Below are 26,972 nucleotides of genomic sequence, written 5' to 3' on the forward strand. Positions count from 1 at the left end.
GAATCTGATGCCAAAAAGTGAATGTAAAATTAAAACGATCGAATATGTGACTCACCTTGTCAATCTGGTAATATCGCGGAATGAAGTTTATGAAAAGATTGTGTTGAATTCAAAATAATCAGAATTTTGGAAATTAAAGTTCCAAAACTGTGCGGCTAAATGGTTTTGTGGTATAACACTCGCTTTCGGATGGAAAGATCCTGAATTCGAGCTTCACTCAAGCATAGTTGAGTTGTTGGAAAAGGCTCTTTACTCATATTCTCTCACCGTACTCAGGTGTAAAATGAGTTCCTGGTCGTTAACAGCGTTGACTGTGTCCGAAAAAAATTATAATATCGCCTGACAGGCATCCTGTCACGTCCTACATGTTAAGTGATGCTGTTGATCAGGGACCTCTTGTAAAGCGCGTTGAGCACGTTTAGTGGATATTGCGCTATATAAACGCTCAAGCTCAAAAAGATTAAGAAGAAGGTAGGCGCACATATTTGCAGACGCGATTATGGGTTATATGTTGATGTTGCTGTTATGGACCTTATTTTGCGTTGAGCGATTCATACAAAATGACCGACTTCAATTTCACTCTCGTTAGTATTTACGATCACGCTTCAGCAGCCTACCGTTCAAATGATCCATAACAATTTGGGTTGTCAGACCTGTATATGAGTGCATGTCGGGAAGAAGAAATCTACTAATTTTACGCTTACGCTGAGAGGATCCGAGAAAAAAGAGCCTTTTCCAAGGACTCAACTTTGCGCCTCTCAGATAGTTTTTATCGTAGTTAAAATAGGCAGTGGTTAAATCGCTCTTTTGTGTGTGACCAAACAGGGAATATTATACATCTCATTATTGCGTTAGTGTGAATTTGAGTCGATGTTTCGGTTCTTGTCATAAAGGGGATGTAATTATGGAGGTGTCTAGAATAAATAAGACGAAATACAGGCCTGCCCAGTACTATGACGAAACATTCGTAGAAATACGTTTTAGCTACAGCTATAGACTAGAACTGTTTCGATTCTTTGACTAAATAAATCTTGTTGAAAAGGAAAATTTACTTCCTTTGATCCTTTTAAAAGGACTTAAGAGCATTTTCAACCTTGCTGATGGCAAATAATTTATTTTAAAGTTGTTTATAGGGAGTTTTCTTTTTATAGGCTAAAATAATTATGAAATAACAATAATAAGAATCAAGCTTCAATTTAATTTACAAAGATATATAATGTTGTGGACGTTTCGTGTTGCCCCTTTGTCGACAAAACACAATGAATCAGACAGTAAATATTAAATTAAGGGGAGATTAAAAGATGGCATTGTTTCTGATTTAGACGTTTAAATGTATTCCATAGTCACAAATATTATTAGATGTAAGTAAAATGTATTTTATGTTTGATCGAGCGTATGAATAGAATGGTCTCTTAAAGTAACAGCAACTAGAATATCACATTTCTAGTCTTTTTAATTCTAGAAACCCTATTTGGTATTTGATTCATCCCGACATAATACTTGAGGCGATAGGTCCCAAATCATACACATCAAACGAAAGTCTCAGGTTAAAAAATGTCCGTCATTCATCGACATGATTTGAAGTCATCAAGTTTTCTGGCCATGAAATACGTGAAAACGGTGGTTATTTGACGACGTTTAACTATTTGCAAATAATGTTGTACCTATCTATGTCTTTGGCATTCACTGCAATTAATAACTCTTGTGACTTCTTATCTGTGTCAATGTTTGCGTTGTCACAATGAATAAAACTGTTGGAATCTATTTAACACTCTCTCACAGACATACACAAACACACACGTACACACACAGACACACACACACATACACAGAATGTCATTGATTTGCCATTTATCACAGATGCATGATAACATTTTCACTGTTGTTATTACCCTGACCTTTCACATATTGGAGCGTTGCCTTATTTCGTACCGTACCTCGAGGGGCATAGGGCATAGGGCGAAGGGCCTCTACATTGTTGACATGTCGCCTCAAAACGGTTCTATGTAGGGATGACTTAGATTCTGAATATTGACTTCTAAATCATGGAATTTTATTTCAATTAATCTTCCTCAGAGAGAATAATGAATGTAGTCATACAAACCACATGACTGTGCAAGTTTGTAAACGAGTATTTTTATTATTACACGTATTGATAGGTTTTACGCGCTTGCGACACTTTTAGATATCTTTAGAGCCGGTAAAAACAATGGAGGGAATATAATAACCAATAGATTTAAGAAACGCTAACATCGCCTAAAAATACAACAAAGGCAACAACAAGAAAAGCGAAATACTGAGAGAGAGAGAGAGAGAGAGAGAGAGAGAGAGAGAGAGAGAGAGAGAGAGAGAGAGAGAGAGAGAGAGAGAGAGAGAGTTCTTCAACAATTAAAAGTGCATTCATTCTTGTATATCGTCTAAAATCACCTATAATAATATTATTATGTCCAACAGTGACACTTCCAAACGACATCCACCAAGAATGTGGTCAGACCATGGCCGACTTGAGTATTATAGTAGGGCTATGGGTCAGACCTACACTCGAGCCAGAGGTCATGACCAGCCTTACTGGATCAAATATAAATAATCCCCCTGATTCTGCCGCGCCCTATCCTTTGCCCCCTTCCCCCCCCCCCCCCCCCTTTTTTTTTTTCCTCCTCCGATGGTGTGTGATCCAACACTCCAAAAAGTAATAAAGTTTAATTCAGTCTTTAATTTTGTTTATTTTTTTTTATTGTTACGATAACACACTCATAGGCAAAGGGATGGGTATCCATCAAATGTTCAGACCCCCCCCCCCCCCCCCATTCACCCAGCAGAGATGTGGGGTAGCTGGATGGTTGGGTCTCTTAGATCTGGCAGAAAGTACAGTGCGGTAGGCTGTCATCCCGACCAATTATTAAATGAAGATTTTTGACCCATCAAACCACCAATTTGTGACACACCCTCAAGCCCGTCTGGACAAATTAAATATAGCTGGGTATTAACAAACAATGGGTGAAATTGACGTCACTTTGTTTTCAGTTGAGTGATTAGTTCTCATCATAGTTTCTCAATCAAACTAAAAACGCTCACCTAGTTTACCAACCATTGCCATTGTTTACTAAATGAGGATTGTACTGACTTTCCGAAACAGGTCAAGGGGTTCCCGGCCCCCCCCCCCCTCCCCACACACACACACGTCTATTGATATTGTCCGTTTAACGCTATACATATATGTAGAAACCGGGAAAAACTACGGACCATCAAGGAAGTGAAGGACTTTTTTTTTTCTTTGCTGAATTTTAAAAAAATATGTTTGACACTTTAAGGTTACTTCAGCGCTGATTTAAAAAAAATGAAATCTTAATGAATAGTCCAAAGGTTCTCGACATAGAGTCGATCTGCACTTTCAATTATTCAGGAAAATTCGAGATATATTTTCAAAGGGGTATATGCACTGGATGACGGCAAGGCGGCCGAATTGTTAAGGCATTTTTTACTATGACCAAGAAGGTCCGGGTTCGAGCCACGCTTCAATCACATTCGTTTTTATTCCTTGGGCTAGATTATAAAACCCCACCTTGCTCACTTTTGACAACAAGGGTGGTTCCCGTTAAAATCAGACGAGTGTTTGATACGATTATCTGTATTCCTTCATGGAATGCATAGGCGACATCTAACGATGCTGCGCAGAGGGCATTTTTTAAATGTACTGTACATTGATTGAATAATCAGGGACTGAAACTGCAAATGTATCCATGTCAATAGCTTGCCAGGCATTGCAACAAGAGGTGGCGTGACCATTAAGCAGGAAGCATCAATTAATTCAAGGGAACAAAAGTTGATTGCAAGGGGAGTAAAATTCAACAAAGATACAGGCAAGATTTCCACAGCGATATTCTCTCAAGTGGAACTAAAAACAATATAAAACAAAAATTAAATAAAGATGACAGCTAAAAAAAACATTTTTTAAAAATTGAACATTTAATGTTTTGAGTTCAAAACCCTTCCTCAGTTAACAACAAAAATAATTGAAATGATAACTCTTCATGTAAAATCCAGATAGACGATACGAATGAGCGTTTAAATTATTGCTGTTAGCTGTTACTGTGGCTCGTCGGTACGTACTTTGTTTCATACCCGAAAAGTACTGAGTTTGATCACCCGCTACTGCGCTTTGTGGCCTTGAGCAAGTCATCTCGCCTTCGCTCAATTTGCGGCGCTGGGTTATTCCAGTCTTCCCTTGGTATAGAACCTAGAGACAAATTTCCCCTATGGGATGAATAAAGGGAATTTTATTTTATTTGTTATAATGTTTTGGGGTACTTTTTACAATCCACTGTGTCTGGCTCATGGGTGCCAGCAGGAAGAAGTGCTGAAACCTGAAATTAAAATCTCGACACTTTACCAAACCTGAAAATGTTCCTACTGAAAATGCAGCCTAAACTTTACTCTTATTTCATCGCCGTTTTTATACCATTATTAAATGATTACTACACAGCAAACATATTGACACAATGAGGAAATCTACATTCATACACTGAAAAGGTGGCTGAATCACATTTTCGAATTTTTACCGATGCTATTTGGTTATTTTACTCAAAACACTGAAACCGGACTTTGAGATATCGTGAAACTGAAATTCCGGCATGAACCGGAAAACTGACACCCATGGTCTGGCTGGTTGGTATTTACGTGAATCTAATGATACCTATTTGTTTATTTGAGCAGCTATGTGGTCTTGTGGTATGACACTCGCTTTCAGATCGGAAGGTCCAGGGTTCAGGCCTTGCTCAGCGCATAGTTGAATCCTTGGGAAAGGCTCTTTACTCAGTTTATCTCACTCGGGTGTAAAATGAGTACCTGGTCGTTAACAGCATTGTCTTTGTCAGAAAAACTGTAATATCGCCTAACAGGCGTCATGCCTTGTTCTACAATATTTCATGGTGCTGTTGGTCAGGGTCACTTTTATAAAGTTATTTGAGCCTGTTAAGTGGATAATGCTCTATATAAAAGCTAAAATTTAATTAAATTTATTTTATACCTATTAAAATTTAACCAGTTAACTGCCATACTTCAGAATGATGCCCGTTTATTAAAATTTGGCCAGAAAAGAGATCATAAGTTTGAGAGTTTTTGCCAATTTGAAGGTCATTTAAATCGATCGATATTTAAAGGACGAGTTTTCCAAATAATCCTCTTCTAGAGCAAGGACTCAAAGCCATAATATAGAATAAAAGAGAACAACTGATACAGATGGACAGAATGAGAAGTAAAGATGAACGTAATCAGACACCACCTTCCAGTTTAGAAGAGCAGAACAGCCCCCCCCCCCCCTTCTTCCACACTTTTCCCCTCAGCCCAAAAAAGACATCTTCACGCACTAAATTTTAGATGCAACTCGAATGAATACTAATGTGGTTCTACCTAAAAGTTTATTCATTCAAATATTTGCTATTATAATTAATAAAACAAGAGAATTCATTCTGTAGTTGGCTTGTGTGGGTGGGGACATAATTACAACGGGTGACACTGAGTAGTCTGCCAGCCAACTCCTCCATTACGCTGCCTGAGATAAAAGAACAAAAAAAGGAAATCAATGTTAGAAATGCTAGACGCTTTCATACAATAAGCAAACAGTCCAGTCATTAACAATTAATACATAATCTATTAGGTGTGCTTAATGCCGAAGTGTGCTTAATGCCGAGGTGTGCTTAATTCCGAATAGACATAAACCAAAGATTTTCATAAATTATATTTCATGAGCTATTTCCCTTTGTTAGTTGTGACCGTGAAATGCTCGCAATGTTGCTGCATTACTCCTCGTTGTGATATATAATTGTTTCTTTAATTTCATTTTTATTTTCATGATTCATGAGATGAAAATTAACTCCACTCAATTTGAAAAACATGGAGTAATTTGTCATAGAGGATAATCTTGGTGTTGAGGACGTCTCTCTTATTTAGGTGAAAAGAATTCAGTTATTGAGCTTTGCTTGCGATGTGAAAGGATGCTCTGTTGCAGTCCTTGTAATTGCCTCGAATTTAGTTTGAGATGCGAGACCAGTTGATTCCATAAAAACACCATTAGTGTTTGAAACAGCTCCGAGGAAGAAGGCATTTTCATCGCTACTTCCATTTCGTCATCTTCCTACTCTTCTACCTCTACTCAGGGTCGCTTCCTTTTTAACATATGTTAGACAATATCAATGTCCACCATGCAAGTTAGTGGATAACAATAAGAATTAACAACCAGAATCAGATACGGTTTTGTAATGAAGCCGAAGATATTGTGCTAAAAGATGTGTAGTTTATACAGAGAAAATTTGGTAATTTTACCGTGCTTGAATCTGAAACATGCTTTAAAAAGTTATCAATATTTTCAAGGGGCACAACTCATCCTAACTCAAAATCATTTTTGATTGCATAAGGTTGTCTCCCTTAATTCATAGTGAGTACCACATCAGTATGACCTCCTTTATTAATTGGTTCCTTTTTTTTCTTGTTTAATTTTTACTTTGGTTGATTTAATTTGATTTTTGTATTTCAATTTGCCAGCAATAATTTATTTTTAAAAATATAATAGCAAGGAATGTAATTTTTTTTTTTAATCATGAGAAAAGAAAAAAAAACATCAATAAAAAAACTAAAACAAAAAGAAACAACCAAAACACAGAAATTCAAATCTACAGCTTCGTAAAGAAAGCTGTAATGATTGACTAACAAATCTTACAAAGAGAAATATCTTGTAACTTCCAAAATGCTTGAGTTATTTCTCTGTATCTTCCCGAGACTCTAAATATTATTGGAGGGTATTGATTGCCTTCTTTGCTTCTTTTAATGGAGGACAAACCTTCAGAGAATTTTATTATTACATGAATATATTGAAACCTACTGAGAAAAAGGTGAATGCCAGAAATTTTCCAGTTATAGAGGGGAAGAGAAATCTGATTCAGATTTGATCCCTGTAAGGGGAAATCGAATTCCAGACCTAAAAAATCTATATAAATATTTCCTTTCAGGTGAAAATAGATTTTTCTCTGTATACTTCAATTGCTACAGAAGCAAAAGCAGAATAAAATTGATGAAAATATTTGCAAATTACAAAAGTTTCCAAATTATACATTCTTTTAATCAAATATGTTTTTGTTTTTTCCTCTTTTATCATATCCCTTTGGAATGAACCCTCCTCCCCCTCCTCCTCCAAGAAGTTTGGGGACAACTCTAGCCTGTCTCCAAAATGCAGTCTTTAAGGGGTGGAAATCTTGCTACTCAGCAAACCCTAAAATGCCCTTGGTATGTTTTTCTGAAAAGTTGGTCATTTGTTGCTTGTGGCAGGTCATAGGGATCCCAATAGCTCAGTTAGTAGAGAGCTCATTCCACAAGCAAAGGGAGCAAGATTGATAGTGGGTGCAGTTGATATTTTCTTTCTAATTCCCTGTCCACCCAGAAGTGATTTTAAATTATCTTGTAGCGAGGTCGGTGTGATTTAACCTTTTAACCCTTGGATGGTGTCATAGAATCCTACCTTATTTACTTGCACCAAGTGGCGTAATTCCGCATAAATTATGTTACATGTTTTAAAAAAATTATATATGAGATAACTAACCATGCTATTTCAATGAAATAAAAATAAAAAGGAAGGGAAAATAATAAACTTTAATAAAATTCTCCATCATCCATATCAGTATTATCATCATCAAGCTGGTCACGATGTAAATCAGTCAAAAAGTTGAAAGCCATTTTGACCAAGAAAAATTTCAGTTTGTTTGAACTATTGTAAATTTGTAATCGTGGATAATTCTGAGACGAAATTTATATTCAATGAAAGGGAATACATCCAGGAATTGAATGCAGAAAACTGAAATACTCTCCAGTTTATTTTATGGCCATTACAGAGGGTAAATTGAGAGGCAATAATAGCGGGCAATGACAGGCAATTCAAGGGTGGGTTGATGATGGGCAATTCAAAGGGTTAAACACACGTGACAAGTGTTATTGCAGAAGCAGCACTTCTTTTTTTTAATTCTCAAAATCACCTCCCTTGCTGTAACACGGTGAGGGATGGATGCCCTAAATTGTTATCCGCTTACCTGTACAAAGGAGAATCTTGTCCTTTGTAAGAAATCGGATGGTCAAGGCAGTTTTTGTAAGACAATCTTCATTCAAAAATGGAGGATCTGCTATCACTAGGTCAAAACTGTTTTTGAGGTCTGCGTCGAACTTGACAGGGTCATTATAATCATAAAATATAAAATCTTCACCGTAGATTTCAAATCGTTTGTCGAATTCCAAACATTTGAGGACTACAGAATCAGGTTTCATTTCTTTGAGCTTTTTGTACGATGTCGGAGAGCTGACACATGCAATACTGGTAAAAAGACAGAGCACAAACAAATCTTTAGTTTGTATATATTTCAAATAATATCACTGAATATAAAAGTTCTCACAGGTAAGATAATGTCACATTGACCCATATTGATATTACAAATTAAGAAATGAAAATATATTTCCTTAATTCATCACCAGGGAAAATTAGTATTTAAGGTCTCTCAAAAAAAATTAAAAAAAGGACACTGAAATAATCCTAATGTCAACAGTCTTGCAGCTGTGCAAAGTGAGCATAGGGTCTGCATTTCTTGCTCAATAAAAAAACCCCCAAAAAAACAGGATTCTTTCAATGTATCGATGATAATATATATTTTCACTGATTTGCATGAACCCTCGAACATACTTTTTTTTTTTTAATGCCATGTTGTGAATCTTGGTCTATAGTTAGGGAATCAAGAAAATAAAATCAATGGGCTGATGATTTTTTAAAAAAATGTTAGAATAACCAAAACGGAAATTTAAAAAAAAAAAGAGAATAGGAAAAGGAGTGTATTGGGAAAGTTTTGACAAAAAAATATAACATTTTAAATTTTAACTGCTTAGGAGTATAAAAGCTAACTTTCACATTAATTCTCCGGTATGTCAAGACAGCATTTTTTAATCTATATATCAATTTCTTTCTGTATTAGACTTAATATTGAGAATGGCAAAATGTAATGAATAGTATTTCCTGTTGCTTACCTGCCGTGATCTCCTACTACAGCCAAAGCTTCTTTGGCCAGAGTTTCTGCTGTTTCATCACTGTACCAAAACTGACTGAGTTGCTGTCAAAAAATTAATTATGTATTATTGATTTATGAATTTAAAAAAACAAAGGGTGACTACAAACCAAACAAAAATATAAAATTAAAAGATTTATGACAAATATTATTTTTTATTTAAAATCAAATAACCATGTAGCTTTGTGATCTTTTAATATGACATTCACCTTCTGATCTGTGTGGCACTAGTTTGAGTCATCCTACGAGTGGCTCAAAGATGAGTCTTTATTTTCTCTGTGGACTAAATTATTGTGATATCACTTTACAGGCATCATGCCTCACTTAGTGTTACAGTTAGCTTGGGAGCTCCTATAAAGCATTTTGAGCACATTTCAGTGGATATTGCATTCAATATAAAAGACCAAGATCTAATCTCGAGCCTGAAGGAATTTCCTAATAAATATTAAATCAATAAAAATGTATAATATAAGAATATTATTTTTTGTGAATAAAAAGTAGAATGCAACTCCACAGGTAAAGACAACAAAATCGTTTTTGTATAAACTAAAAACAATTTTCTACATAATCAATATATTCTGAATACAAAGAGAATCAGAGGCCTGCAGAAGTGAAACAGAAACAGCAGACCATATCGTCCCTCATTGTCGAGTGACAATCCTGAAAGCAGGAGAGGAATTTAATAAATTACATTGCCTTTCAATTATTCCTTATTCAACACATGTGTAACTTATGGGTGATTGGACATCATAACAGTGTTTGTACAGAGGAATGCCATGGTTTATAGCTTTGCTGACAAAGGGTTTGCACCCGAAACATCCATTTATGTTATCTTTTTTATGTTCACAAGCATCAGACATCCCCTAACACTCTCTACTTTTCCTGTGTTGATTCATTTGAGTTCCCTTGTTGACATCATCCTTTTGATGCCATATCATGTTTTTGGTTTGTTTTCATCAGTATTATTCAGTCTTGCTCTATTCCGGTTTTGTTTTTATTATTGTTTATGTTCCTTTCTCTTGCCTTCATATAGAATTTCGTAACAAAATGGGCGAAATGAAAGCCTCATAAAATAACCTTATAGGTATATTCAAGTCAATAAAAACAACAGTCAAGGACACAGGTCTTCATAAACCATGACAAAGAAAACAAAATAACAGATTTCTAAATTCAAATTAATGTTAGCAGCATTATGAGGTTTGTCAAAATTCAAAATAAAATCTGATAAGGAATACCCGATTAACGACTGGTAATCAGGAGGTCTTATGTTCGACCTCCAGTCGAGGCAGGTTGATTTCTTGGGATGATTTTTTCTTGTTAATTTCTTTCTGCTTTGTCTGAAACATTTCCATACACACCTTTTCAGATTTTTATACTACACTAGCACCTGCTCCCTAATTTGTCATACTTTAAACTTCAAAGTGCTGAAGGTAAAGCTTTTGGCTTCACTGCGATAAGTAGAAATGAGAAAGTGTTTCTCCCCATTAACCATTAAAGGCTATTGAGAAACAAAATTAAACAATACTTTTCTTAGTGCCTCTTCCAGTTATAAGAAGTCGAACATTCAACTATAATTTATTCCAAATCCTCTTAAATAAAGTTAGATACAATGCTCTTGAAATCAAGAGGAGAGAAGTGTTTATCTCTGTGTCCATAGTGTGAAATAGACATGTTCAACATATTACTTTCTCCCCCTTTAATTAGATGCAGAGCAATCACAAAAAAAAACTTTCCAATCATTAAAAAACAAAACAAACAAAAAAAAACCCAAATCATTGTGCAGTTATTGAACCTGGTTAGTTAGCATGATAAAATTGCAGCTTTATGGTCTTTGGTATGACACTCAACTCCTGACCCTCGTTTGACAGATGTGGGTGGTGGAAGAAGTCTTAGGTGAAGGCCTATTACTCATATTCTTTCACCGTACTCAGAGTATCTAGCCAGTGACTTCATTGTCTATGCTACATAAAATATATTTAAGAGCTCCTAACACTAACATATGTATGCATTGTATACATGCTGGCCTGAGGCCCCTTGAAAAGTGCTTGGGGCACATTTAGTGGATATCATGCGATATTAAAGTTTATATTTTAACAAAACTCTACTCTTCAAATGATACATGTAATCTCTAATAATTGTCATACCCAGTCTTCGGTTGGATCAAATTTGGTCAAATCTCCAGCTAGAGCCTCCTGATATTTTTCTTCCTGATCCTTTTTTTCCTGGAGAAACTCGTTCAAGGCAGCCAAAGCGTGGGCAGAAAGTTGTGGTTGCTCCTCTTCATTGTCAGACATTTTGATGATGAAAGCAATCTTTTCAATACTTCTGTGAAAGACACAAAACATGTCCATTATTATAGAAGAAGAAGTAGTAGTAGTAGAGGAAGAAGAAGAAGAAGAAGAAGAAGAAGAAGAAGAAGAAGAAGAAGAAGAAGAAGAAGAAGAAGAAGAAGAAGAAGAAGAAGAAGAAGAAGAAGAAGAAGAAGAAAAAGAAGAACAAGAAGAAGAACAAGAACAAGAAGAAGAAGAATATGGAGGAGGAGGAGGAGGAGAAGCTATGTCATGTAGTTGATGTAAATATAAAAAGATGCCAATAGAATGGGTGGGGTGTGGGGGGGGGGGGGTCAAGAGCGTCAATGTCACTTTATTTTTGAATTGTTACCAGTCAGGATGATGTGATGTGGCAACCGGATTAGATTATTGAGCATCAATGACTCACCACACAATAAGATTAATGTGGTCTGTTGAGTGATTAGATGTCTACTTATATTCAAATTTGAATGGATGACATGCAGCTATGTGGTCTCGTGGTATGACACTCGCCTTCAGATCTGAAGGTCCTGGGTTCAAATCCTGAGCAGTGCATAGGTGTAAAATGAGTACCTGACTGTTAACAGCTTTGTCTCTGTCCGAAAAAAAAATTGTTATATCGGTTCCAGAGTTATTTATATTTTTCTGTTGAAATTTTTTGTCAATTTTACAGAGAGAATCTGTGATCTCACTGCTGCCTAAAAACCAGCATCTCGCGGCTATCAGGAAATTTTGAGTTTTGCAGTCAACATGGCCCGCTTATTGTTTTCAGTAATATTGTTACAATTAAAAAATAAATGGCAAGTGTTAGGTATCATTTTAAAGGTCAGAAAATAAGCTTTATTTTCATCTAAATCATTTTCTTGTATGAAAAGTATGGAAAAAATTAAGGATAAATGAAAATGGAAAAAAATATGAGGTTTTTGTCCAAAAAAAAAGTGGGGTTGATGGCGGGCAAAATAAAATAATGAGCGAGTGTATCAATTTTGATGAAATTTGGCATAGATGTTCTTCAATTAATTGCCTATCGATGTATGAAGTATAATTAAAATGTATCCATAATTTAAAAAGTTCTTATAATTCAAAAATTAATAAATTTTTATTTCATTAGCTTTCTGAGAGAAATACAATCAGAAATTAAGAATGAAATGCACCGTTAGTTAGAAAGCTTGTTTTGTTTGTGCCCTTTAAAATGATACCAAGATTGGTCACATAGGTTCACAAATAACGCCATGGTGGCCAAAACAGTTAAGGGCCAAAAATAAAGTTCCAAAAAACGAGTTTCACCTTACAGTACAGTGAGCCTATCGGCGGCCACTGGACTGGAGTTATCAAAGTGCCTACTCAAACTCAAACAGATCATGATCAGAAATCATCAGAAATGATCAGGATGATCATCATCATAATCATTGTCATTGGCAGTTATTAATGATGAAATGTCAATTAGGTGAAAACTATCACCATGCGTTTTATAATCATTGAAATTGAAATGCACTCGTCATTTAAGGAATTGTCATTATTCATAGTTAATTTATTATTTCTCATTCCCCTGTTCAATTTTCCTAGAACCAAAAACTTACATGACATCCCTTACATTAAGCAAGCCCAATGAAGTTTCATTTTTGCTACTTTTACTTTCGATTTTTGCAATGCCAGAGCAATAGTAAAATTAACTCCAAATTTTATATATCTAAAATCGACAGTCGCATTGCCATATTTTCAATTTCTAGGATATGATATTCATATATATTATAAAATATTATGCATTGGGTGTATGTGTTATGCGACTGCATCAAGGAAAGAAAGGGAATGTATGAATAGGTTAAAGAAATAAAGAAATAAAACTAACATTATTTGATGCCTGATTGAACTATTATACTGCTGCTACTGCAACTCAGCTGTTTAGTCAAAGTTATTATGCGATTTTCAAAGTCGAATATACTGCCAAAATACTATTAAAAACATGTAACAATTTTGATTCACTTGATTGTTATCCATTAATAATAGCATTGATTGCATTATTTCTGTAATTAATTCATACGATCTATTTGGCTTTGTGGATTGACGGAGAAAAACAAAAACTTGGATGATCGTCAATGAGAATACTTTTCGATTCTCATTTACGTAACAGTTTTCGTCCGACTACAATACTACACAAACTAAACATGGCGACCTTGAGAGGAGTCGGTAAATTGATGCTCAGACACAGAGTGCATTCTTTATCTGCACGTCAACTGTCTGCTGGTTCTTCATTGTCTGCTGGATGTAAGTGTGTTTTTTTTTAGCGTTTTTATTTTTGGTAGGTATGTGTGTGAAGTTTAAGTGTAAAGTAGCCTGTCCAAAAAGGACTCAGACCTACCTATGCCAGTTAAGTTATTGAATTGTTATTGATTGTTTATGTAATGCGATCATTTTTGTCACTCACAATCACAATGCTCACCATCACTTGAATTTTGTTTCAAGGTGAGATACCGTTCCTAATCACCTAATCATATTGAAATTTAAATTTAAGTGGGGTAGCCTAATCTTACTTATACTACAGTACATTGCATCTCAAATTCAAATTACACAGGCTTTACAGTATTTACAGGGTAAAGTAAAAAAGCCCCTACTGTCACACTCACACCCCCACCACCACTTTACTTTATTACTTTGTTTTTAAACTGTAAAAAGATGTTTTCTTGGCCATATTATGTTGGAAAATGACCTGTTGATCTAAGGCAGAAGGAGAATATTCCGCCAGAGCTAGTAGGTACTTTGGTAAAAAATTCAAATTGAATTGAGCTCAATGAAACCTATATCATTTTAAAGTGCTTTTCAACACGATTCTAATGATACCAAAATTGTGAAAATCAGATAAGCAGAAGAAAAGTTATGTTAGTTTAAAGGCTGAAAAATGGTCTTCTATTTGCCTTTGTTATTTACTGACGGACTTTGTGACCTGAAAAGTGTTGCATTTCCGGTAGTAACCACCATTTGGATTTCAAAACTGGTCTAAAATGGCCGCTAATATTTGAGTAAGGATTTTGCTGGAACGAATTTCATGGATGCGGTATACAACTTTCCCCTGAATTTAATTTTATATAAAAGTTAAGATGTTAAATAAACGAGCCAGCATGAAATTTTGATTTACCAAGTTCTAATCTTTTAATTACCCAAAGCTAAATTATACCCTATTTTATCCATAATCAAAAGTTATACTAAATTGTCATTGATTTTAAAATAAACTACACCAAACGATAGAGTAATTTCTCCTGAAGAAAATAAGACATCAATCATTAAAATCCATCCATAAACAAAAAATCTATGGAACTTTTTCTGAGACCCATCACTCAAAAGTCCAAAAAATCGGGTCACAGCCACTAGCCCATTTATCGGCTCCCTGCTGGAGGGCCAAATGGACGTTTACCAAAGTACCTAGAGCTAGAGAGCCTCGCCTTTGGCCGACCAACCTCCGCTGCACGTCCAACTCGCCTTGAGCATGCATTCACGTAAAATATAAAGATTTTTTTTAAAATCCTACCTCTGTTTCAAGAACTAGCATCTTTCAACTTTCTAAGAAACATTTTGATTTTTCAGAACTTTAGTTCGTTAAAAAATACCGGCCAATCTGACCCGTTGAGTCGAATGAAAACGAAATTGTGTTGTTTACACGGTTCAAAGGAAATGTCGTAAATAAGCTTTCATGGACTTCCTGTGTTGTTTTTACAGTGTCACGTGACCTTTTTGAGAAATTTGTCGTCTGCTACAAATAATTAGACCGGTAGGGGGTAGATATTTTCGTTGGCGAAGAGAAAAAGTGAGTATTATTTCTTGGACTTGTAGAGAGGCCTGGGGTCCACCAGCAGTCAAGTTGATTGAATAAAAGAAAAAAAGGCCTTTTTTATCCGCCGCCACCACCACCGTGAGAGTGGAGGGGGGGGGTGCATGCCGACGAGAGGGAGACGTGTCGATTGGTGACCTTGGTGACGTAGACATCTCAAGGATGCTGGCAGTTGCAGGTGTTCTTAACCCCTTAACAGCGAAGCTAATTTTTTGCTTTTAGATAGTAGTTTGCTTTTATCTTTATTATTGTTAACGGGGAATACAGCGTTTCCACCAAGAGAGTAGTCAGACTATCGCAACTCGGACTTCAATTGTCTATAATAGTTGTGCCGTTACTTGTCTTTTGATGATAGAAGATTTGGTGTTAGGTCAAAGATCGAATTTCCCCCCCAAAAAGTTGCTTTGCTTCTGGGGTTGCTCCCCCCCCCCCCCCCCCCCTCCTCCTTTTTTTCTTCTTTTTTTTTCAACTTAGTATTGTTGATTGCTATTTCCTTTTTTATGATTAGCAAGTGCCGTAGGAGTCTCACAGGATGCAGGAGTACTGCAATTAACCCTGTGCCCGTGACATTGATTTTTTTGTTTTCAAATAATAGTCGTCATTTATATTATTTTTTAACGCAGAAAAAAAACCGTTTCCACCATAAGAGCAGTAAGAATATTGATAAAAAGCGCTTTGAGCACGTTGGGTGGATATTGCCCTATATAAAAGCTCAAGTTTTTAAATTGTGATTTGTTTTTTTGTCTTTTGATGAAAACGGTAAGATTTTATTTTTGGTCCAAGTAAGATTGATATTCGCCTTTAAAAGGTTAAGTTGTTTTGTTTTTTTTTCAGGTTTTGCTTTTTTTCAAATGCCTAGTGAGAGAGAAAAAACAAAACAATCATACATGTATCTGCAAACAGCAGAACGTTTTCATTTTACAATGAGATGGGAAGGGGAAGGGATAACACTATGACAAGAGAGAGAGAGAGAGAGATGGGCAGGGGAATGGGGGGGGGGGGGGGGATAGTAAGGGGGAATGGGAAAAGATGAAAGAAACAATGGGTTGCCTGATGACGTAGATCAAAGGATTGTTACAGCGGTGTTCACGGTGCGTACTTCGTGAAATTTTAACCTTTTACAGTGACACTGATTTTTTTCTCCAGATTGCTTATGCAGAATAGATCGTTTCCACCAAGAGAGCAGTAGTAAGAGTATATTTCGACTCGGGCTTCAATTAACTATACATCGCAAAGCTTGTCTTTTAATGATAACATTAAGACTAAGATCTGGAGCTTGGGGAGTGTAAGATGGAATCTCGCCATTAATGGTTAAAATTGTTTTGATTTTTTTTTAAATAACACACACACACACACACGAGCGCGCGCGGTCACGACAGCGAGGACCATCTATTGCTTGTGTTGCAACGGTAAACCAGTTTACGTGTACGTAGATCCTGAGGCTAGATGCCCGTTACCGTGTACGTAGGCACTCCCGAAAAAAAAAAAAAGAAGAGAGCACACACACACACAGTCTCGCATCCGCTACGAACTAATTTTGCGCACCAATTTTTACTGCACTAATGCACCAAATTGCATACCTATCTAGGGACACTTTTTTCCGTATCTTTTTCTCAATAAACTTTTTAAAAAACCTTTGTTTTGCGCGGCAGGCGGCAGGGCACTTGGCACTAGGGGGCACCAACCATTGGACAGACGAAAAAAAAAACACGATTTCGCGAGGAATGAATCATGAAAATATTTAGGATATAATTTCAAACACAACTTTTGAAATTCATCAAGGATTGTCTAGTACCGAATGTTTTTTGATAGAAAACAAATGTAGCTTCAAATCTAAACTGCTTTTGACGGTAAGCGGTAAGTTTTTATTTATTTTTCTGTCCAAAACGAATGATTTGTCTGGTTATAGAAGCTAAGTATTGGTAACAACCGGCTCAGCTCTCTAGCAAATTATTCAGACCAAATAATCAATGATACTAAAAAAAAGTTTAAACATTTATGTTCTAAAACTTGTCCGATATTAGAATAGAATATCCAGCCAGATGATATTGTATCAGCAACAAACCATATAATCATTTCATATCATTGGTAAAAAGCATGTCCAACTCCAACAAAGTGTAGTGTATCATGATGGCATTGGTTCCTCAGCAGGAAAAGACGAGTATTTTTAACCAAGACCTTGTCTAGAGACATTTTCACTTGATTTACATTCACACAATTTTTAAAATTTTTATTTCTGTCATATCCTGCAAAAATGAAACGTATAAATGTTTGCTCATTTCATAATTGGCTCTCTTTTGTTTACCATGCTTGTAAGGAACTTGAAAACAGCAATTTTTTTACTCTTCGATTAAAAGTATGTATATAATTGATGTTATGTTAAGTGCGTGTATATGTCTGTTTAAGAGAGAGAGTGAAGGAGAGTAAGAGGATGTGTGTGTGTATAGTGCTACACTAACCTGTCATGAATGTTTTCACTCATAGATTGGAACAAGGACTGGCAACCAGGACCTCTTCCGAGGTCTCCAGAAGAACGGGCCTCAGCTGCCCAAAAAATATGGTCTCCGTCCAGAAAAACTATGATGTCATTTTTAGATGGAACTGCCGGAGACAACCCATAGTTACCTTTGTCTCAAATCATGGAGGGATCCCTTGAGGATTACGAATTTTCGCAGGAACAAAGATACAACGGGGAACCGTATATATTTTAAATTATCTCATTTCTCCTTGATAGTGAGGGAAACAGTGATTCCCTTTGCAAGACCATTAAGCCTTCGTATGGTTTTTCGAATGACAAAGACACCTTCCCATGCTATATAATGGATGCTTTGATTTGATTGGATGCTAACAATTGAATAGATGGAAAATTATGCTTAATTTTGTATGTCTATTCAGGGCGATTGGTTATAAAATTGGTCATGGAAAAACTTAGGCTTGGAAAGTTTTGAATATTCATGAGTTTGTCTTGGTTTTGTTCTTTGGGAGCGGTATGGAATCTATATGTTGGATTTGATGAGTGTTTACCTCTTTCCACATCTTCCAAAAGAATTCTGCGGTAATTTGGAGCAGACCAATGGACAACACTGTGCAGACCAGATATACTTTGTAAGTTATTCTTTTGAATCAGGTTATTTTTAGGTTCTAAAACTTGCCGATTTGAATAGAATACCCACCCCGAGAATTGTATCACAAAAAAACCATAAAATAATTTCAAATAAATTGGTAAAAAAAATGCCCAACCCCAAACCCAAAGTGTAGTGTATCATGATGGCATTTGGTTTCCCTAAAAGGGGAAAAAAAAAAAAAGACGAGTTTTTTTAAAAACCAAGCCCTTGTCTAGAGCCCTTTTTCATTGTTTTTACATTCACCCCAATTTTTTAAAAAATTTTTTATTTTTGTCTACCCCTGCAAAAATGAAACGAAATTTAAATTTTGCTTTTTCCCAAATAATTGGCTTTTGTTTTTTTCCCATGTTGAAAGGAAACTTGAAAACAGAATTTTTCCTTTTCGAATTAAAAAGTTTGTAAAAATAATTAAATGTTATTTTTAAGGGCTTGTTTTATGTCTTTTTAAAAGAGAGAGGGGAAGGAAAAGTAAGAGGTTTGTGGTGTATAGTTTTACACTAACCTGTCATGTGTTTTCACTCAAAGTTTTGGAAAAAAGGCCCTGGCAACCAGGCCCTCTTCCGGGGGTTTCCCAAAAAAACGGCCCTCGGGTTTCCCAAAAAATTTAGGGTCCCGCCCAGAAGACTATGAGGTCATTTAATGAACTCCCGGGATCCCCAAATTTACCCATTGTTCAAATAGTGGGGGGAAACCCCTTTTGAGGATTACGTTTTTCCAGGAATCAAAAGAAAAAAAGGGAAAAAGGGGGGTAAGATTTTTTTAAAATTATCTCATTTCCCCTTGAGTAGTGAGGGAAACAGGGGTTTCCCTTTGAAAGGGCACTTGTAATCCCTTTCTAGGTGTTAATGACAAATAAACCCCTTTCCCCAATGTCAAAAATAATGGTTTGGGCCTTTGATTTTGATTTGGATGCTAAACAATTAAATTATAGTGAAAAATAGGGTTTTAATTTGTTTTGGCCCTATTCAGGGGTTGTTTAAAATTTGGGTCAGGGAAAAACCTAAGGTTTTTTAATTTTTTTGAAATAATCATGATTTTTGTTTTGGTTTTTTGTTTTTTTTGGGGGAGGGGGTTAGGGGAATCAAATTATGTTTGTTTTGGGATGAGTGTTACCTCTTTCCACAGTTTAAAAAAGGGATTATGGGTTTAATTGGGGGCAGACCAAGGGGACAACATTGTGCAACCGTTTAAAATTTTTTTAAGTTATTCTTTTGAATAAAGGTTTTTTTAATTTTGTTTAATTTTGTCCGTGCATCGATTTTGGCAATGTGACTGCAGGAATAGTTTTTTCCCCCCAGTAAAAGGTTGTTAGGGTCTTGTGAGTAAAACAGCTTTTTTTTTAAGAGGTCTTGTGATTTTCGAAAAATTTCGATTTGGTTTGAGCCTAGATGTGTCATTTATGGTGCTTTATGTGTAGTGAAAATTGTTTGCCTTTTCAAAAAACGAAACAGCAAAGCAGGTTTAAAAAAATGGGGTAAAAAAAAGTTTTAAACAAAAAAATTCCCCTTCCCTCCCCGGGCCAGGTACCCATCACGCCTGAGTCCTGTATGTAGTGAAAAATTTGTTGCCCAAAAACCGGGTTTTTTAAATTTAAATTTTTTTTTTTAAAATTATAACTTCCCTTTGGACTTTTTTGCCCAAAGGGGTTCACATCATTGGCAGGAAAACACCATAGCGATATAGCCGCTGATGCCACACTATCATAAATGTGTATCCCTATTAAAACAAAAATTAGCTATCCTCTATCAACAATCTCTTCTATAACTGTAATTCACCCATTGATTGTTTTTCTTTATTAATTTTAATTTAGATGTTTGAATTAACTATTATGAGTGAAATTTAAAGTGTGATTTCATACTCTCAGGGGCGGCCAATGAGCTCGAGCAACAAAGTTTTATCCCTCTTACACGGTTCAAAGGAAATGTCGTAAATAAGCTTTCATGGACTTCCTGTGTTGTTTTTACAGTGTCACGTGACCTTTTTGAGAAATTTGTCGTCTGCTACAAATAATTAGACCGGTAGGGGGTAGATATTTTCGTTGGCGAAGAGAAAAAGTGAGTATTATTTCTTGGACTTGTAGAGAGGCCTGGGGTCCACCAGCAGTCAAGTTGATTGAATAAAAGAAAAAAAGGCCTTTTTTATCCGCCGCCACCACCACCGTGAGAGTGGAGGGGGGGGGTGCATGCCGACGAGAGGGAGACGTGTCGATTGGTGACCTTGGTGACGTAGACATCTCAAGGATGCTGGCAGTTGCAGGTGTTCTTAACCCCTTAACAGCGAAGCTAATTTTTTGCTTTTAGATAGTAGTTTGCTTTTATCTTTATTATTGTTAACGGGGAATACAGCGTTTCCACCAAGAGAGTAGTCAGACTATCGCAACTCGGACTTCAATTGTCTATAATAGTTGTGCCGTTACTTGTCTTTTGATGATAGAAGATTTGGTGTTAGGTCAAAGATCGAATTTCGCCGCTAAAAGGTTGCATTGCTACTGGGTTTGCTCCCCCCCCCCCCCCCCCCCCTCTCCTTTTTTTCTTCTTTTTTTTTCAACTTAGTATTGTTGATTGCTATTTCCTTTTTTTATGATTAGCAAGTGCCGTAGGAGTCTCACAGGATGCAGGAGTACTGCAATTAACCCTGTGCCCGTGACATTGATTTTTTTTGTTTTCAAATAATAGTCGTCATTTATATTATTTTTTAACGCAGAAAAAAAACCGTTTCCACCATAAGAGCAGTAAGAATATTGATAAAAAGCGCTTTGAGCACGTTGGGTGGATATTGCCCTATATAAAAGCTCAAGTTTTTAAATTGTGATTTGTTTTTTTGTCTTTTGATGAAAACGGTAAGATTTTATTTTTGGTCCAAGTAAGATTGATATTCGCCTTTAAAAGGTTAAGTTGTTTTGTTTTTTTTTTCAGGTTTTTGCTTTTTTTCAAATGCCTAGTGAGAGAGAAAAAACAAAACAATCATACATGTATCTGCAAACAGCAGAACGTTTTCATTTTACAATGAGATGGGAAGGGGAAGGGATAACACTATGACAAGAGAGAGAGAGAGAGAGATGGGCAGGGGAATGGGGGGGGGGGGGGGATAGTAAGGGGGAATGGGAAAAGATGAAAGAAACAATGGGTTGCCTGATGACGTAGATCAAAGGATTGTTACAGCGGTGTTCACGGTGCGTACTTCGTGAAATTTTAACCTTTTACAGTGACACTGATTTTTTTCTCCAGATTGCTTATGCAGAATAGATCGTTTCCACCAAGAGAGCAGTAGTAAGAGTATATTTCGACTCGGGCTTCAATTAAACTATACATCGCAAAGCTTGTCTTTTAATGATAACATTAAGACTAAGATCTGGAGCTTGGGGAGTGTAAGATGGAATCTCGCCATTAATGGTTAAAATTGTTTTGATTTTTTTTTAAATAACACACACACACACACACGAGCGCGCGCGGTCACGACAGCGAGGACCATCTATTGCTTGTGTTGCAACGGTAAACCAGTTTACGTGTACGTAGATCCTGAGGCTAGATGCCCCGTTACCGTGTACGTAGGCACTCCCGAAAAAAAAAAAAAGAAAGAGACACACACACACACAGTCTCGCATCCGCTACGAACTAATTTTGCGCACCAATTTTTACTGCACTAATGCACCAAATTGCATACCTATCTAGGGACACTTTTTTCCGTATCTTTTTCTCAATAAACTTTTTAAAAAACCTTTGTTTTGCGCGGCAGGCGGCAGGGCACTTGGCACTAGGGGGCACCAACCATTGGACAGACGAAAAAAAAAACACGATTTCGCGAGGAATGAATCATGAAAATATTTAGGATATAATTTCAAACACAACTTTTGAAATTCATCAAGGATTGTCTAGTACCGAATGTTTTTTGATAGAAAACAAATGTAGCTTCAAATCTAAACTGCTTTTGACGGTAAGCGGTAAGTTTTTATTTATTTTTCTGTCCAAACGAATGATTTGTCCTGGTTATAGAAGCTAAGTATTGGTAACACCGGCTCAGCTCTCTAGCAAATTATTCAGACCAAATAATCAATGATACTAAAAAAAAGTTTAAACATTTATGTTCTAAAACTTGTCCGATATTAGAATAGAATATCCAGCCAGATGATATTGTATCAGCAACAAACCATATAATCATTTCATATCATTGGTAAAAAGCATGTCCAACTCCAACAAAGTGTAGTGTATCATGATGGCATTGGTTCCTCAACAGGAAAAGACGAGTATTTTTAACCAAGACCTTGTCTAGAGACATTTTCACTTGATTTACATTCACACCAATTTTTAAAATTTTTATTTCTGTCATATCCTGCAAAAATGAAACGTATAAATGTTTGCTCATTTGGTCTTGCCGAAATCATAATTGGCTCTCTTGTTGTTTACCATGCTTGTAAGGAACTTGAAAACAGCAATTTTTACTCTTCGATTAAAAGTATGTATATAATTGATGTTATGTTAAGTGCGTGTATATGTCTGTTTAAGAGAGAGAGTGAAGGAGAGTAAGAGGATGTGTGTGTGTGTATAGTGCTACACTAACCTGTCATGAATGTTTTCACTCATAGATTGGAACAAGGACTGGCAACCAGGACCTCTTCCGAGGTCTCCAGAAGAACGTGCCTCAGCTGCCAAGAAATATGGTCTCCGTCCAGAAGACTATGATGTCATTTCAGATGGAACTGCCGGAGACTACCCAAATTTACCCATTGTCTCAAATCAGTGGAGGGATCCCTTTGAGGATTACGATTTTCCAGGAATCAAAAGAAACTACGGGGAACCGGTAAGATATTTTAAATTATCTCATTTCACCTTGAGTAGTGAGGGAAACAGAGATTCCCTTTGCAAGACACTTGTAATCCCTTCTATGTGTTCTAATGACAAATGACACCTTCCCAATGTCTAAATAATGGATTGCTTTGATTTTGATTTGGATGCTAACAATTGAATATAGTGAAAAATATGCTTAATTTTGTATGGTCTATTCAGGGCGATTGTTATAATTGTCATGGAAAACTATAGGCTTTTAATTTTTTTGAAATAATCATGAGTTTGTCTTGGTTTTGTTCTTTGGGAGCGGGTTATGGAATCTATTATGTTTGATTTGATGAGTGTTACCTCTTTCCACAGCTTCCAAAAGATTATGAGGTAATTGGAGCAGACCAATGGGACAACACTGTGCAGACCAGATATACTTTGTAAGTTATTCTTTTGAATCAAGGTATTTTAAGTTGATGACTTGTCCGTGCATCGATCTTGGCAATGTGACTGCAGGCAATAGATTGTTCCCCAGTAGAGTTGTTAGGGTCTTGTGAGTAACAGCTCTTTTTTAAGAGGGTCTTGTGAGTTTCGAATAATTCGATTTGGTTTGCTGCCTAGATGTGTCATTTTATGTGTGCATATGTGTAGTGCAAATTGCTTGCCTGTCAGAAAAACAGAAACAGCAAAGCAGTGTTTAACAAGTGTGTACAAAAAGTCTTACAAAACACATCTCTGCCTACTGCCAGGTATCCATTCACGCCTGAGTCCTGTATGTAGTGTAAAATGCCTTGCCCAAGACCAGATTTTGAATTAATTTTTTTTTTAATGATAACTTGCCCATCTGACTATTGACCAAGGTTCACATCACTTGGCATGGAACACCATAGCGATGAGCCGCTGAGGCCACACTATCATAAATGTGTTATCCCTAGAAACAAAAATTTCTATACTCAATCAACAATCTCTTCTATAACTGTAATTCACCATTGAGTGTTTTTCTTTTTATTTTAATTTAGTGTTTGAATTTACTATTATGAGTGAAATTGAAATGTGTGATTAATACTCTCAGGCAATGAGCTCGAGGCACAATGTTTATCCCTCTTGTTGTATTGAAGAGGTAACATCCTTTTTTTTTTTTTTTTTATGTCAATAATTTTTTTTTGAATTTGCTATCTATTATTGAGCAGGACAGTTAAGATCTACCAGCATTCACAATTTATTATATTTTATTCTTCAGATCTCAGATGTTTTTACGATTCCTGATGATAGCGTTTGGATTTGCTGGATTGACTTATATCGCCAATGACTATCCTCTGTTTTTACCTGAGGTAATATTCTATTAGAAAACCTTATTCTATGAATCAGGTTGTGTCAGTAATTTTAAGTATCTCTTTTTCTATTTCTTTCTCTCTGTCTCTCTTTTTCTAAAACAATGATTCTGATAGAGTCCCTATTGTCGTACTACATACTTTGATTAGTTTATCAGACCATTGCTTCAGTTTACCACAGACTTATAGTTACCGTACCCAATGGAAATGAACAAGGAGTGTAGCTCAATGTAACACCAAATATTTTTATTGTCCTAATAATCATGCTGCGGAATACATGTGAATGTTCAGTTTGTTTTTTTTTGTCTTTGTATTGTATTGGTGTTTTTTAAGAAAAGTACCAAGATATACGAGTTAACTGAGGCTACCATCAGACCAAGATCCCTTCCATGCTACAGTGTATATCATTTACTAAGGAAATAGATGCAAATAATCATCGGTTTCAAAGAAGAAGAGAAAAAATAATATCCATTCTCTGTCAGTATTTTGTTAACCATTTGGCTTGGTTTTTTTTTTTAAATCATTATTATGTTTCCCTTTCTCTGATCAAAATGCAAAACAAATTTCCTTTAAATTTTAAAATGTCTTTTTTTCTTCTTATTATTCTTTTAACATTTTGTGATGTCCTTGAATTGATATCATTTTCATACAGCGTTTCTTTTTTTAACAAAGTATGGGATTATTTTAGGTGTTTCAGTCTAGAAAATAAGTTGGTTTTTATCACAGTTGATGACATGGTTGTTAGTTGTTGTATTACTCTTGCCATTTTACTTCACTTCTATTTCCAGATGCCCAAACAATATCCTTACAATAATTTGTACTTGGAGAAAGGAGGAGACCCTGCAGAAGTACCAGAAGTCAAACATTACACATTTGAAGCAGCAGAGGAAGAAAGTTGATGGGGATCTCAGTGTGAATTCATTGCATATTTTTTCTTGTAATTTTAACATTTAGCGTATTAATAACTATTTATTTTCTTAGATCAGTAGATGTTGGCATTATGGGAGTAGAAAATTGCAAGAAGTTAAGAGAGTGTAAAAACTTTTGGTATATTGAGAAGGGAACCTCAGACTTGACTGGAATAACTCCCAATGCCTGGCTGTGAGAGGTCCATTCTATACATAAATCCATCCCCAACACTAAGAGGTGGATGGTTTTGTGCATAGCGTATCCCTCCTATATCCATACAGAGGGTGACACACTGGGTTCCATTCTCATTGTTGCACACGTTTTTATTCTCTCATCTTCTGTCACTTCTCCAATCTTTTTATTTCTTTTATAATTAACAGAAGTGACTGCTCCCCTCACTTATCTTTATTTAGATATGGCACAGGTGTAAAGGAATCATTTAATATATTTACACCATCGTTTGTATTTCAGTTTGAGTCCAGCATTCATTTAACGAATGACTTATAACATAAAGTCAAATGTTATTCTTGTTTTTATGATGTTGCTTTATTTAGAAGAAAATAAATTTGGCATAAGTTTAACTTAGTGTAATCTTTTTTTTTTTTAATTATTAAAATGTATTTCATGGATGGAATCAAGAATGTTTGCTTGATATATAACTAGTGTGCTACAAAATTAAATGGATATCTGATTGAGTGACATTTGTGATAATTGAATATGTCCTCTATTTAAAATTGAAATATTTTTGAGTGGTTGATGCCTCTTCAAACTCATTTTTTAAAATCTGTCATTCTCCAAAACAAGATCCATTTTTTGTTTTCTGTGTTAGGGCGATGACACTATGACTGTAATAAATTCAAAAAAACTAATACGGTGGTTGTTTTGTTTATCTTGTTCGAGTGTTGTATAAATGGTGGGTGGAATTCCTCTTTGGGCAGGGGAATGTTTTCTCCCCTTGATTGCTTATTGAAATCTTCATCGATATGCAGCCTTGCTGCTACTTGGATGTGGTTTTTGGCCTGCTTTGTGGTGTGGAGAGGTCACTTTTGCATCTCCCTATTTCTGTTTTTTCTTTCAACATTGCTCTCATGTTTGTTCTGGACTAAACTTGCTTGGTTTATTGGTCCTGGCAGGGATCCTTAGCCGAGTGGGAGGCGTTCAAATGTTGTATAGTTCCTTTTTAGAGGGATTATATTTTTTCCCTTGTAAATCATCTCTCTCGTGTACAATTACAGCAGCGCCAAATGTCTCACATTTTTACCCTTTGCCCCACTGTCCCACCCACTGTGGTAATACCACTGATCTGTCCCTCATTTCCATTTCCATCCTAAACATCTGGGTGGGGTTCCTGACCTCCCATAGTGGGCAGGGAGGTACATACTGAGTCCTCTATCCCCCTATATATATTTTCCAACATGCTTTCTGTCTTTGTCTTGGAATGAGATTACTTGGTTTTGTCCTGGCTGGGAGGGAAACAGTCAAATGCATTGTTTTGGGAGATATTTTTTCCCTTGTAAATCATCTTTATGTTATGAATTTCTATATTTAATTTGTTATTTTGAATGTATAATGTAAGCATTTGAGTGTATTCCTCTTTGTTGGATTTTGTGC

The 26,972-nt window shown here is 35.9% G+C and overlaps 2 protein-coding genes across 4 annotated transcripts; one reads left to right on the forward strand and one right to left on the reverse strand.

Annotated features, from left to right (window-relative positions):
• Window positions 1-5,400: 5,400 nt before the first annotated feature.
• Window positions 5,401-13,030, reverse strand: LOC144968641 (EEF1A lysine methyltransferase 1-like). 3 transcript variants are annotated; one of them, XM_078907182.1, is made up of 5 exons: window positions 12,982-13,030; window positions 11,237-11,417; window positions 9,055-9,137; window positions 8,076-8,353; window positions 5,401-5,551 (listed from the first exon to the last, which is right to left on the reverse strand). In XM_078907182.1, exons 2-5 carry the CDS (start codon window positions 11,384-11,386, stop codon window positions 5,418-5,420), a joined length of 645 nt encoding a protein of 214 aa, XP_078763308.1. In that variant the 5' UTR covers window positions 11,387-11,417; window positions 12,982-13,030; the 3' UTR covers window positions 5,401-5,417. The 3 variants fall into 3 exon arrangements, with proteins under 3 accessions (XP_078763308.1, XP_078763310.1, XP_078763309.1); XM_078907184.1 differs by having other exon boundaries at window positions 11,237-11,414; window positions 12,982-13,004; XM_078907183.1 differs by lacking the exon at window positions 12,982-13,030 and adding an exon at window positions 12,689-12,920.
• Window positions 13,031-13,533: 503 nt separating this feature from the next.
• Window positions 13,534-26,230, forward strand: LOC144968642 (NADH dehydrogenase [ubiquinone] 1 beta subcomplex subunit 8, mitochondrial-like). Its single transcript, XM_078907185.1, has 5 exons — window positions 13,534-13,666; window positions 22,932-23,146; window positions 23,494-23,561; window positions 24,362-24,452; window positions 25,241-26,230. Exons 1-5 carry the CDS (start codon window positions 13,567-13,569, stop codon window positions 25,349-25,351), a joined length of 585 nt encoding a protein of 194 aa, XP_078763311.1. The 5' UTR covers window positions 13,534-13,566; the 3' UTR covers window positions 25,352-26,230.
• The last annotated feature ends 742 nt before the right edge of the window (window positions 26,231-26,972 follow it).

Source organism: Berghia stephanieae, chromosome 3 (assembly GCF_034508935.2).
Source record: "Berghia stephanieae isolate SIO BIC M18660-M18661 chromosome 3, UCSD_Bste_1.3, whole genome shotgun sequence".
Taxonomy (NCBI): domain Eukaryota; kingdom Metazoa; phylum Mollusca; class Gastropoda; order Nudibranchia; family Aeolidiidae; genus Berghia; species Berghia stephanieae.